The following is a 13764-nucleotide window of genomic DNA, read 5'->3' as shown; positions in this document are numbered from 1 at the left end:
TTCAACTTCAAACTGTTCTATTCCAGTTGTTACCATAGCCATGATTTGCAGAGCATAAACAAACAGCACAAAATAGTACAATAAATGTGTGTCATGACTGCAAGCAATAAACATATGATTAACCTTGAGTATAAACCAAGCTTCTTGTTCTGGAGTAGCAAAAACAAGTAATAAAAACAAGTTAAACCACCAATTATTTTGAACATTTTAAAATATTATTTAGATTTCTGTGAATAAAACAGCTATAAACCTCTAGAGCAAGTATGAATGAATGAATGAATGAATGAATGAATGAATGTTAGTATGATGTCCTGTAAGCAATATTAACTGAACTGATAATTCCATATTATTACACTTACTGTACTAGGCAAAGAATGAACATATTCAACTGAAGCTTTTTTTTTGAAAGTCTTTTAACAGACATGATTCTTCAGCTAGATGAAAGCTTTGCTGGACTCTGTAACATCTATCATGCCTTTGTAGCTTGACATAATAACTAAAAAATACCCTTTTCAATGCTGTAGGTGAGCAAACATTTTTTTAAACGTGTCAAGATAGAAGTAACATTATCATGCCAGAATCGGAGCAGAATTTTTTTTTTCTTCGAATTAATCTTAATGAACTGCCATAAACCTACTATAAAACTACAACAAAAGTCTGTTATAATGGTGCAGTTATGGGCTTTACAATGCAGCCTATGCTCACAGAGGTCGGTTTTGTGTAATAAGAGGTAGGTCCAGCATCAAATACTTCTGGGAGTGGGTCCTGTGGTTCAGCTGCTCTGTAAGGCTCAGTGGTTTGCTGAAGAGGAATCCTTCCTCAGAGGTTTGCACGGCTGTCAGGAGGCATTTAACACCTCCTGCTGGTCATCGGGATCTGTCAAAACATTTCAAGCATACTTATTAACAAGCATGATTACATGTACAATATTACATATTAATCTCAGGTATTGAGGGTGGAGAGAGCGCTGGATATTCACTCCCCCACCTACAATCCCTGCCGGGCCTGAGACTCAAACCCGCAACCTTCGGGTTACAAATCCGACTCTCTCTCTCTATATCTAGGCCACAACAGTTTGTGTGTCAAAAAAGCTCTTACTCTTCATATCCTGCAGAATCTTTATGCGCTTTGTCCTGAGCGAGGCCATCTCTGAGGTAACCTGACAACAGAGGAATTTATACTGTTTAAAAATAATTATATGATTATTGAATCGTTGTGCAATTTACAGTATAATTAATATTCAATTGCATTAGTATATATATTATATAGCATTATACATTATAAGAGTTTAATTGTAGTACAAAATGGCTACAGAAAAGAAATGTGGGGGGAAATGTAATTTTCTTACTAAAAGCATAGCTGCTAGTTAGAAACGGCATCAAGGACATTAAAAATAATTTACATTGTGGAAAACCATAATATGGTGTAGGCTTAAAAAGAAATTGTAGGCTACTAAAATATTGAAGTATGAAAAGAGTTTGCAATGCAGATTAATGGAACAGCCACGTACCTCTTGTTTAACAGAGAGTAGATGCTGAACTTCTGTGTATGCGCTCTGCAGGGTGGAATACGCCTGGAACAGCTGCTCACCTACATTCTCCAAAGAGCTGCTCAACTCCTCTTCTTTCAAAGACAGCGATATCAACTTATTCACTTTCCCTGAGAATCATATACACACAGATGGACATCATGACATGTAGTTACTGGTAGAGACACTGTTGAATGATCAATTACAGCTGATTGAGGTTTAACATCTATTAAATAATTCATGACTAATTTGTGTTATGTGAAACAAAGATATTTTTTACAATGTACTTATTCACCTAATAACATTTAAAATGGAAAATCCAAGTTAGCATTTTCTTGCACTGATAAAATGATAATGAAAAAATGTATTAAAATTGAATTAAGAAATGTTAATGAAAGTTATAATAAAATTGAATACGCACGTTTTTTGGATATTTTGTTGTTTGTCTTAGGATTTTGATTATGTGAAACATCCTGTAAAAATAAATGAATAAAACACTAAGACACATTTCTGTGAATTCCAGATACTTCTATTATATACAACTTCACTCTAAAACTCTTATACTTGTTTTTTTGCCTTGGTTTTCTGGACGTTGCAGGAGATGGCTTTAAAGCTGCTGTGATGCTCCAGTGATGTTTCTCCCTGTTCTGTCTCACACTCATTTGATTTGTTTTTCTGAACATGCGCAGTATGAGGCCAAAAGTTTTCAACGATCTCCAACTCATTTTCTGAAGCCTGGCTTTCGAACATCTCAGCCATTAAAGACACAGGCGGAAGAGAATCTACATATGGCTCTTGTCCAGTCATGCCTTCTCTAGGGAGAAAAGGATGTTAAGGTTTAAATGTTAGAGACAACTGTACACTCTCAGGAGACTATGAAAGAATGAGTCTCAAAGAATTTAAGCGAATAAAAGCATCTGAAATTCCTAATTTATTCACCTGGTCATGCTCTGCTCACTCTGTGATGTTGCTCTGTTTACGTCCAACATAGACTTTTTGGAATGAGGAGGATTAGGAACAGCAGTTGCTGCCTTCCGTGTTAAACAAACTCCACCTGTTGCTATCAAGTTGGGTATGTTGGCCCCCATCCTCATTTGGATGGGTCTAGGGGCACATGTAGGCTCAGCAGCAGTACCATCATCAGTTTCTGGAGTCACGTCGTTCACACAAACATCTGTACCTTTTCCATCAGGGTTGGGACGAGTGCCATGAGCAGACATTTCTTGAGGAATACTTTCTGATGGTCTCTCAAGACAAGGACTTTCCACAAGTGGACAATTTGATCTGTCTGTATTAAGTATGCTCTCTTCTCTCTGTGTATGCAGGTTTAGGTTATGCTGGATAAATGCTGGATGGTCATTTGGATTTTCCCAAAGGGAGAAGAATTGGCATGATGGTGGCAACTGGTCAGTTGTGAACTCCTCATTCTCCATGAAAGGTATTGTACAATGCTCGTTCTCAGCTGTGATTTCTGGGTGAATGAACCTCCATGTCTTGTGCCTTTTTGCTTCTTTCCACTTCTCAATTTTCTCTTTTCTTTTCATAATTCTGACAAGAAAGAAACAAGTCTAACAGCAAATGTCTAATGCGACAGACCACATAACTGACAAATGCAAACGCATCTGAATCATTCAGACACTCAAAAGATGTATAATTAAACATATAACCACATGAACTAGCTGACAAGCTTACTTTTGTTGATCTCTTTGGGCACAAAGGTCTTTAAGATCATTAAATTCAACACTGTAGTCCACTGTATTTTCCCCAAGTTCTCTATTCTTAATGAATTCCAGTAGCTTCTGTTTGTGACTTTTGGCGATAATATGCTGCTTAAATGCTGAAATTCCCATCACAGATATTTCGCAGGCCCAACACTTATGCTCGTGTTCACTGCAAGAAGAAAAGCATATTTTTTGGCATTGCATTAATAAAGATGAAGTTCACCCTGTAATTGTGTCTTTTTTCCATGGAACTCAATAGGAGTTATTAAGCAGAATGTCTAAGCTGCTATCGTGGCTAATTTTGGAGCTTCACCAAGGCTGCATTTATTTGATCAAAAATCCTTCTAATAAGCTGAAAAAGAAACATTTCTTATTATTATCAATGTTGAAAAAAAGATTCTTCATGATTCTTTGATGAACAGAAAGTTCAAAAGAACACCATTTATTTTTAAATATAAACCTTTTTATAAGTCTTTATTGTCCTTTTTAAATGATGAGTAAATGATAAAATTATTTTTATTTCTGTGTGAAATTTCTTTTAAAGCAGGGCATGACAAACAACACTTTTTAGTACCATACCTGCCTTTCATTTCCTCAATTGCCTGATGGTGGATGTAACAATGCATATGTTTGTCCCACTCCTGTTACAACAAAGACATAGCCATAATTTTCCCAAAACATTACAGCCTAAAAAGACTGTAAAACATTTAATATGGGAATGCAAACATCAGTGAGTTAAAGGTCCACCATTACACCATACAGAAAAGTATTTCTCACTGATAATATGATTTTAATTCCCTGAAAAATTATAAAGCTGAAAATGTTATTCTCATGGGGAAGGTAGAACTGTCCTGTACATTATGAACTTTACCATTTATGCTTTGATTTACTCCACCATACCAAAACACAAAATTACCAACCTGTTCAGGAAAACGATGAAGGCAGATAGAACATTTTTCCAGATCTGTTCTTTTTTCCCTAAATGGATACAATTATTTTATTTTTTTTAATCTTTGGTTCTAGTTCACAAACAAATTATTATAAATAAAATAATGAGCAAACTCCTTTTAAACAGCAATTTATCCACTCAAACTTATATTATTAACAATAGAGATAGATGTATTTAATGTATAAGATAAACTTACTTTTCTTGCTGTCTTAGATCATCAAGGGCTTTTAATTCATTATCAGTCAGGTTAACATTGTAGTCCACTTGAAGAGGTCTTCTTCTATTTCTTTCACCTTGGAGTTTAAACAGACTTTTTTTGTGCTTACGGGTGGCAATATGCTCCTTGTACTGCTCTAGTCCCATCATAGGTGCATCACATGCCCAACACTTATGCAGCTGTTCACTGCAACAACAACAGTGCTTATTTCATCTTACTTTATATAGCAGAGAAAAACATCGAAAATCAGTGCTGTGTAATTCCATACCTGCCCTTGATCTTCTCAATTGCTTCATGGTGGAAATAAGAATGCATATGGAAATCTACAACCTGTAAAAACAAAGTATATGCATATATACATCTTATCAATAAGAGGCATAAATGCAAAATAAATAAGCACATCATTGTTTTAATGCAATGTCTTCATTCTGAATTGGGAATATACAAAAAATATTGATGACTCATCCTGCATTCACTGGTGTTGTCCAATCAAATGTTATCTGCAATGTCCCGCCCAGTAATATCACGTACAACAGACTAGCAAATACCAAATAGGAGTGTTCGACTTCATGCAGCTTGCAATTGGGGGCGGAATTGAAAGCAGAGACATGCGGTGCATTCCAAACGGTACATATCGCCCTCCGAAGGGCACTTCGGAGTGAAAACAATCATGGCCGCCATACTGAAGGGTCATTCCAAACCGAAATGCTCAAAACTGGCCACATCAAAGGGCCCTTTGGAAAGAAGGATTTCGAAAGGTACAACTGATGGACACTTCGGGCTCCCATGATCCTTTGTGCAGATTCTTTCCATGATTACGGCACCTCCGTGTGGGCACGTGATTATGACGCAGAAGGGCACTTCAAGAAACTTCAAGAGTTGTTTGGTCCCCTACACCTTTCAACCCTTTGAAGGGATTAGGGCATAGGGATGTGCCCTTCCAAATACCTCCGTGAAGTTGGCCCCCCACCCAACGCAAACCGTCAGCAAAATAGTCTCAATCGTTTGTGCTCTGTTTTTGCTGGTTTGTACTGTAAAAATTTTCGTTTGTGCTGCTTTGGTTTTTTAGATATTAAAATACTTATAGGTCATTCTGAGGTCACTCAGCCCCCCCACATACTCCAAATTCACCCCAAATAGACTCGTTTGTTTGTACTTCGTTTGTGCTGGTTTATGCCGGTAAAAGTTTTGTTTGTGCTGCTTCAGTTTTTAAAATATTAGACATTGAATTATAGGTGATGACGTCACTCAGACCCCCACAAGATTCTATAGAGACATGGAGACTACATGTGTCTTTTGTAATTCAGAAGAGAAATCAATAAAACACTTATTTTTTTTTAATGTGTATTTACACAATCGTTTTGGATAGACACTGAATATCTAATATTCAAATTCATAAAATTAAAGATTTGACTATCTGGTAAAGATATATTTTTGTTATATAAAAATAAGATTTTGGAGCAAAATTTTCGTTGATCAGGAGAAAGACAAACAGCGTCTAGTGGAAGGAGACCTAGCCTCAGACATCGTGTTCTACACGCATTGAGCAAGTGCATCTGTTACAAGCAAGCTCTGTCGAGCGGCCAGACATGAAGAAGGCTCCATGACTCCGGTTTTGGATGCTATATGGTTAACTTTGCTTGAGAGAGGAGGTCTCTCTTCAGTGGAAAAAACTACGGGGGGCTACAAGCATCTCCACCAGTTCTGGGTACCACGGCTGATTGGGCCATTTCGGTGCCACTAACAGAACAGATTTACTTTCCTCTCTGATTTTGCAAAGCACGAGAGGCAGAAGTTTCCCTGGAGGAAAGCATACTTGCTTACTTTCGGCCAGCTGTGAGCTAGTGCATCCACTCCCAGTGGACAGTGTGTCAATGAATAAAACAGTGGGCGGTTAGTGTTTTCCGCTGATGCCAAGAGATCCACCTCTGCCCTGCCGAATACACTCCAAATCATATTGACTTTAAAAGGGTGTAATTTCCACTCTCCGTGGATTACCCCGCCCCTTGACAGTAAATCCACGCTGTGATTCAGGTGTCTGGAAACATGTACTGCCCGGATGGAGAGGAGGTGTCGATCTGCCCACAGAAGAAGGTCTTTCGCCAGCCACAGCAGCAGCCGCGAGCTCACGCCCCCTTGGTGATTTATAGACGCTACCACTGTCATGCTGTTCGTCCTGATGAGAATGTGACGATGGAGAATGTCCGGGAGAAAACACTCGAGCGCAAGGTGTACTGCATGGAGGTCCAGACAGTTTATGTGGCACAACTTCTCTGTTTCTGACTATGTCCTGAAGTCTGGTCTGCCGTTGCATACGGCTTCCCAGCCCGTGCTCCATGCATCTGTTGTAACTGTCTTTCTCCTGATCACCTGGCCAATAAGAACACCCCGGATATACAGAGTCATAGGCCTTACCCTGAGTGCGCTGCTCAGCGAAAAGCTCAGACTCCTCACTCATCTTCAGAGCTTTAAGGGCTGACTGAATATGCAAAATAGCATGCTGGTACCGAGCCAGGACGTCTCCCTTTTGGGAGTGGAGCTGAATTCAATCAATATGCGAGCGTGTCTGTCAGAGGAGCGCTCACAAAAACTGATCAGCTCTCTCGGGTAAGGCCACTATCGCGTCACTTTGATACACAAGGTGCCCGTGCGCCATGCGCTCTGTGGCACCCAGCACTTTAGACAGAGCTGAAGTTCTCGCATATGTAGAAGCCTTGTTTGCACACTGTCGAGGCAGCAGCCATCTGGCCGAGCGACCTCTGAAACCATTTCAGCGAGGGAGAGTGCCCTCACTTTAAGACTGCGAGAGAGCTGATCAGTTTTTGTGAGCGCTCCTCTGACAGACATGCTCGCATATTGATTGAATTCAGCTCCACTCCCAAAAGGGAGACATCCTGGCTCGGTACCAGCATGCTCTTTTGCATATTCAGTCAGCCCTTAAAGCTCTGAAGATGAGTGATGAGTCTGAGCTTGTCGCTGAGCAGCGTTAAGGGTAAGGCCGTGAACTGGTACGCTATCCCCTCGAATGCAAATATCAGGAAACGACTGTGGCGAGGGGCTACCTGAATGTGAAAATAAGCATCCTTTAAATCCACAGAGATAAACCAATCTCTGTGAGAGTGAGTGATGTGGGAGAGGGGAGTGAGAAGAGGAGAACTGCTCTGATATTGAGGTGAGTTTTGTATGTTTTTCAACTTTATTGCACTACATAGTGGAACAGTCAAACACAAACATAACAATTGCTCTCGCCGCCCGCAACAGGCAGGGTCGTGGTGAACACACAGCGGAGCGAGCAGACTTTTTCAGTGACTCATCTTCAGCTCTGGGTGCAGATTTCCTCCTCCGAGAGACAGCATCAGAAACGCGGCTTTGATTCTTGTGCCGGTGGCCTGCTGTCTCTGTCAGGGCGGGGTCTCTGGCCGCTTTTGCGTGGGCACGACCCATCAGAGAGTCATCATTGTTTCCGAAGGAACTGGTTAGTGAATGGATCAGGAGAGAAGGATCTTAGTATGAAGATGACGACGTAAATAGTGAAGAATGGATGGCGGTAGGGGGTGAAAAAGAGCGGGATATAGAAAGAAGTCAGGAAGGAGGGAATAGAAGCATAAATACCATAAGCAAAAAAAGGGGTCTGGAAGAAAGTAGTTTCGAGGAAAATGAGCAGACAATTTGGAGGAGATTGGAAAGGGAAGAATTCAAGATAATACTTGTAATGAGGAAAGAAGATGAACACATAGCTTTAGGTCCCATTGCACTTACCAAAGATTTAAAGAAGAAGCTGGGAGAGATAGAAATGGCAAAAATCCTTTAGGACGGGAATATACTGATCAAATGTAAGACAGAGGAACAAATGAATAAAGCGTTGCATATTGGAAATGTATGCAAGAAGACTGTAGTGGATAAAAAAGTAATACATGGAAAAATGGGGAAACTGGGAGTAATATGGGGTATTCCAGTCGAAGAGGATTTGGACAACATCAAAAAGAATATACTAGGAGGAATAGTAACGAATGTGAGATTAAATAAAACAGTAAATGGAAAACGAGTTGCCAGTTTGTCTGTGTTAATTGACTTTCAAAATGAAAAACTTCCAGAAAGGGTTAAAATAGGAATACATGAGCTACTATGTCAGAGAATATGTTCCACCACCTCTTAGGTGTTACAAGTGTCAGAGATATGGACATATTGTGGCAGTGTGTAGAGGAAAACAAAGATGTGCTGTGGGGGGAGCATAGGTATGAGGAATGTGGGGAAAATGCGAAGGTAGCCTGTTGTAACTTGGTGGAGATCATAGTGTGACATATGGAGGATGTGAGGTAAGGGAAAGAGCAGTGGAGGTCCAACAAATTAAAACAAAGAGTAATATAAGTTATGCAGAGGCAGTGAAAAGAATTCAAGAAGGAAAAACAAAGGAGGGGCCAGCCAAAGATGTCAGAACCCTGGATAATGCGAGAAACCAAAAAGAGGTATCAATGAACATAGAAAATTGTATTTTGTTCATAGCATATGTTATCAATTGTACTGATCAGGTAAAACAGAAAACAGAGAAAATTAAATTTATTACAAAAGGTGCTGAGAAACCTCTCTTGGGAACAAATTAACAGAAGACTTGAGTCGGAAGGAAGGCCTTCAAGCCAAATTGGATCGAGTTAATGTTTATAGTTCAATGGAATGCAAGGAGTCTATTGGCAAATGGACAGGAATTCAAAAGTTTTATCAATGAGTTAGAAATAAAACCGGACATAATTTGCATCCAAGAAACTTGGTTGAAACCATCTTTTGATTTTACAATAGCAGGTTATGATAGTGTTAGGAGAGACAGAGACAAGGGTAATGGGGGGGGGGGGGGGGGGGTGGCATTTTTATCAAACAAAATATGAATTGAATTATATTACAATTCAATAATTATATAATATAATTATATAATTAATAGTGGTAAAGGGAAAGGATTTGGAATTTATAGTAATTGAAGTTTGGACAAATGAAGGAAGTATTAAAATAGTAAATTATTATAATCCTTGTAAAAAAAAAATACATTGGAAAACAGAGGAACTTGCAATAAATTTAGAGGGTAAGGTTATTTGTTGTGGAAATTTTAATGGGCATAATACATTGTGGGATAGATTTAATGATTCAAATGGGGAAGTAATAGAGGAATTAATGGAACTTAAAAATTTAGCATGTGTAAACAATGGAGATGTTACTAGAATAAATGTGGTAAATGGCAAGGAAACGGCAGTTGATATTACAGTTGTATCGGAAGCTATAGCAGGAGTATGTTGGTGGGAAGTTAATAAAGATAGTACACTGGGAAGTGATCATTATCCAATTTTTATAGAAATAGGTATAAGAAATGAAATAAATGAGTCAAGTGGGTCAGAAAGATGGGTATTTATTAGAGCAGATTGGTTGAAATTCAGGGAGATAAGTCGATTAATCGGTCGATTATTTTTACGATTAATTGATGAATCGGTTTAGGTACTTATATTTTAGTTTTGCCCATTTTTTCCCAAAATAAATTATTAACAAGGGTCTTTATCATTCAACATAGACTTTTTAGAGATTTTACATTTTGCATTGTCATATCCTCATCAGAAACATGTTTGGGAATGTGTTTTAGGATGAAGATAGTCCCATGGTGGACGGAATCAAAACACTGTGGTAAACATAATAAAAAAAAAAAAGGAGGTTTCAAATATTTTTTTAAATACTTAAAAGAACACCACACAATTTTGAAGACTTAATCAACTATAAAAAGATGCAGGCAAAGTTAAGAAGAACTATTAAAACAGCATTAGCAAAAAAGGCAATTATTGGAGATCATTTTGTGAGTCACAGTGGGACCTGGAGAAACAGATATTTATAAAGTGTGGGGCATGATAAGGAAAATGAATGGAATTAGGAGAGGGTAACTCATGCAACCCCTGCTAATGAATCACTGTCTTCTTAAGTGAAAGGATACCAATATTTTAATCTTGACCGTCATGTTCACTTTGTGGGTTTTCTGAAGTGGTCCTGTCCCCTTGCATTATATGGACTAAAAATCTTTGCTTGTGTTCAACCTCTCTCAAGAAAGTCATAAACATCTGGGATAACAGAGGTTGAAGTAAAAACGGTCAAGCTTTAATTTTCCCTTTGAAGAAGCAAGATGTGATGCTTTTAGGACTAGAAATATATTCCAACACAGAAAACAAGAATCTGCACAAATAAAAGCTAATGAGGAGAGTCATATCGGATTTAAATATGTACAACGTTAACGTTTTTAAAGGCCAAAAAATTTGTGTTGTCTATTCCAATGTTAACAAAACAGGGGGTCGCGACCCCCGGGGGGTCGTGGGACCCCGGCGCAAATGAGGCAGAGATGATTTCACTAAAAAAAGTGGAAAAAAAGCATATATAGGCCCTATAGGTTTTGTTGCAATTAATTTAAGCCTTTCGCACGTTCACACACGCTGTGATCAGTCTAGGCTGGTCCCGGGAGTGTATGATCACACCGGTCAGTTTTATTCCGTGAAATTCAAATGTCTTTCTCGAGCGTACTGGCTGCCGCGCTGAGCCAGAGACAGGCGCGCTCAGAGCTGTCATCAGAACTTTTCAGTGTTTTCAACCACATAATGTTTATTTTAGGTTTCAGACATATAAGTACTAAAAAAAAACAATAACCATTTAGAGTTTGTAAAATACACACGCAGATGTCAAAGGACGAGGCAATAATAATGAGCCTTTCCATTATAATTAGAAACGTTTTTATGCAACGATCAGATTACACATTGTTGACAAGTAACTTTAAAGTTTACTCTATTATTCTCCCAGTTCACCATCCACTTACTTTTATGTATTTCGGGAGAAGTTGGTTGAATTCACGGTTGTAAATCCAACAGATCCGATTCTTGAACTGCGTCTGCGGCATAAAATTAGATGAGTAGTCGCGCATACATTAGAAGCAACTAAACGATCGTTATAAAGGTGTTTAAACAACAAAACAAGATAGTCACTTGCATATATTTGAAAATCGTGAATATCAGCTATTTCATGCCATAAAGGAACACATTTGTGAATATTTTTTTAAATAAAAAAAGAAACATGACATAAAAGCACTTCATCAACTATTCAGCTCTGATTGTTTCTGCGGTGTGTCACGTGACAAGTAATGACGCGTCACCATGGAAACCATAAAGTGACATCATTTCTAAATAACGATCGCCTTGAAAAACTCACGCTGGTGGGGTCAGCCAAGAATATTTTAAATTTACGTGTGAAAGGGTAAATTCAATACTTGTTAAATGGTGTTTTAAGTGAAAAAGTCTGATACAAATAAAAAAAATAGGACTATCATGTATATATATATATATATATATATATATATACATATATACATACTAAAATTTGTAATTTTGTCCCAGACATTACGAGATTACGTCAGCGTCAATCACAATCAAATTACGTACGTTCAGTCACGCGCAGCAACACAACGTTCCCGCTGTTTTGCTAAAGTTAAGGTGTTTGGAGGCTCCAAAAAAAGGGTTGTTGGGGGGGGGGGGGGGTGTCGCGGGAGCAGCAGCGCATTTAAAACATGGGGGTTAACGGGTTTTAAAAGTTTGGGAACCCCTGGTCTATTCAACGTCACTGTCTAAAAGGACAATTAATCTTTTAAATGTTTATTTGGGGCATTTAGAGGGTTTTTCTTAGCAAATATTGATAAATAATTATTTGTGAGTAATTAGATTAATTAATGAGAAAAGCATGTAATTATTAAGATTAAAAAAATATTCACTGACAGTCCTAATTCCTACTTAATGTTTCGTATAATGACATATTGTAAATACAACTTATCCACCACCTGCTAAGAACATCACTAAACATGAATTACAATTAATTTAGCATACAATGTTTATTTAAACACTTTTTTGGAGATTTGTAACATTTAAAAAAAAAAAAAAAAAATCCCACAAAAAATATTAATTGTATTTAAATTCTCGTCACTGATTTTATTTGCTTTTAATTTTGTGCATTCAGCTAATATATTACATAGCTAATAGCTCTATCAAAACAGAACAAATAATGAATGAACTTTTTTTTATGGGGGGACGAAACTTTGCTACCTCAAAATGCTTTCTCAAATTTGATGGTGAACTTTTGAAGCCAGACATTTACCTGATGAAAGTCATAATTGAAGTAGAAATGTGTGTGTTTGATGCATGAAAACAATGATCATTAGTTCTCACGTCAGGCACACACGTTTGAGCTTCTGTTTACCATATTTAATGTGCAAAAGATAAAATAAAAATATAATATACTTTTCAAGATTAAATAAAATTGTTTTTATTTTTCTTCAGAAATGTAATCAAGTAAAAGTACAAGAAAACAATACAAAATTAAATTAATCAAGTCAAATTTCTCCGGTGTTACAGTAATCAAGTCAAATTTAAACCATCTTTCAATGGCAACATCACACAACTGAAGAAGAAGCCATTAGCCAGTTTCACTGATTCAATAAGGTTTCAATAGTATTTGGAGAAAAGGGTAATTCCCATAGCGATGTAGAGTGACCGAATCGAAAGGGAACAACAAATCATCAGATAAAACCGTTTCAAATAGAAGTAATGAAACCAACAAACCTTTTGTCCGTACTGCTGACCGCAGAGCAAACATCTTTTGCAAACGTTGACGTTGAATTTCTTGGTCTTTTTGCTCATCGTTGTGTTATCAACGTAACTTTAAATGAAAGAATCCCGGCCGGAATTTCTCGTTCACAGTCACCACGGACACACAATTTTGAGTAACAAAATAGAGATATCGATTATATATTTATACTTTTTACTCTACTCCAGACGTGTTTTCAGTGTGTTGCGACGCCCGTCCACGTGTTTGCTGAATCAGTTGACTGGACACAGTTGCCAGGTATCGCAAAAACAAGCCAGTGAATAAAACAAGTGTCCAACATACGCAAATTATCTGATCAAAATAATTCCAAATAAGCGACCAGATTAAATTTAAATAAGACTAAAGCGGAAAATGTATGTTAAAAAAAGTGTAATTCGTGACTTCACACACTAAAGGACTTGTCGTTTATTTTCAGCAGACATGGCAACACTACAGTAAACGCTGATACAGAAATCGCGAGAACTGGAGGATGCTTCCCCTATTGGTGTGGCTACAATTTATTTTACAATTAATAAAATAATAATCATAATAATAATAATAATAATAATATACATGTCCATTTTATGTAAATGAACAATTGTGGTGCAAATCTGCTAAAAAAAAATGTATGTGCAAAATGCTATTTATTTTTATTATATTCAGAAATAAAAATAATTAAACATTTCTCTGAATCCCTTACAGTCAA

The 13764-nt window shown here is 37.6% G+C and overlaps 1 protein-coding gene across 1 annotated transcript; it reads right to left on the bottom strand.

Moving 5' to 3' along the window:
- LOC109055358 lies at positions 1-13417 on the bottom strand. The gene is made up of 11 exons (XM_042777705.1): positions 13034-13417; positions 4684-4745; positions 4395-4601; positions 4170-4227; positions 3829-3890; positions 3221-3418; positions 2468-3076; positions 1950-2342; positions 1511-1659; positions 1099-1159; positions 1-876 (listed from the first exon to the last, which is right to left on the bottom strand). The coding sequence occupies exons 1-8, from the start codon at positions 13109-13111 to the stop codon at positions 2087-2089; spliced, it is 1530 nt and encodes a 509-aa protein (XP_042633639.1). The 5' UTR covers positions 13112-13417; the 3' UTR covers positions 1-876; positions 1099-1159; positions 1511-1659; positions 1950-2086.
- Between the last annotated feature and the right edge of the window lie 347 nt (positions 13418-13764).

This window comes from Cyprinus carpio, chromosome A20 (assembly GCF_018340385.1).
Source record: "Cyprinus carpio isolate SPL01 chromosome A20, ASM1834038v1, whole genome shotgun sequence".
Classification (NCBI taxonomy): domain Eukaryota; kingdom Metazoa; phylum Chordata; class Actinopteri; order Cypriniformes; family Cyprinidae; genus Cyprinus; species Cyprinus carpio.
This window is presented reverse-complemented; position numbering and strand designations above follow the sequence as displayed.

Excerpts from the sequence above, each read along its gene's own strand:
- LOC109055358 (XM_042777705.1), bottom strand. The coding sequence starts at position 13,111 with ATGAGCAAAAAGACCAAGAAATTCAACGTCAACGTTTGCAAAAGATGT. Across the intron at positions 3,419-3,828 it reads ATTGAGGAAATGAAAGGCAG|TGAACACGAGCATAAGTGTT; the intron begins GTATGGTACTAA and ends TTCTTCTTGCAG. Across the intron at positions 3,077-3,220 it reads GCCCAAAGAGATCAACAAAA|AATTATGAAAAGAAAAGAGA; the intron begins GTAAGCTTGTCA and ends CTTTCTTGTCAG.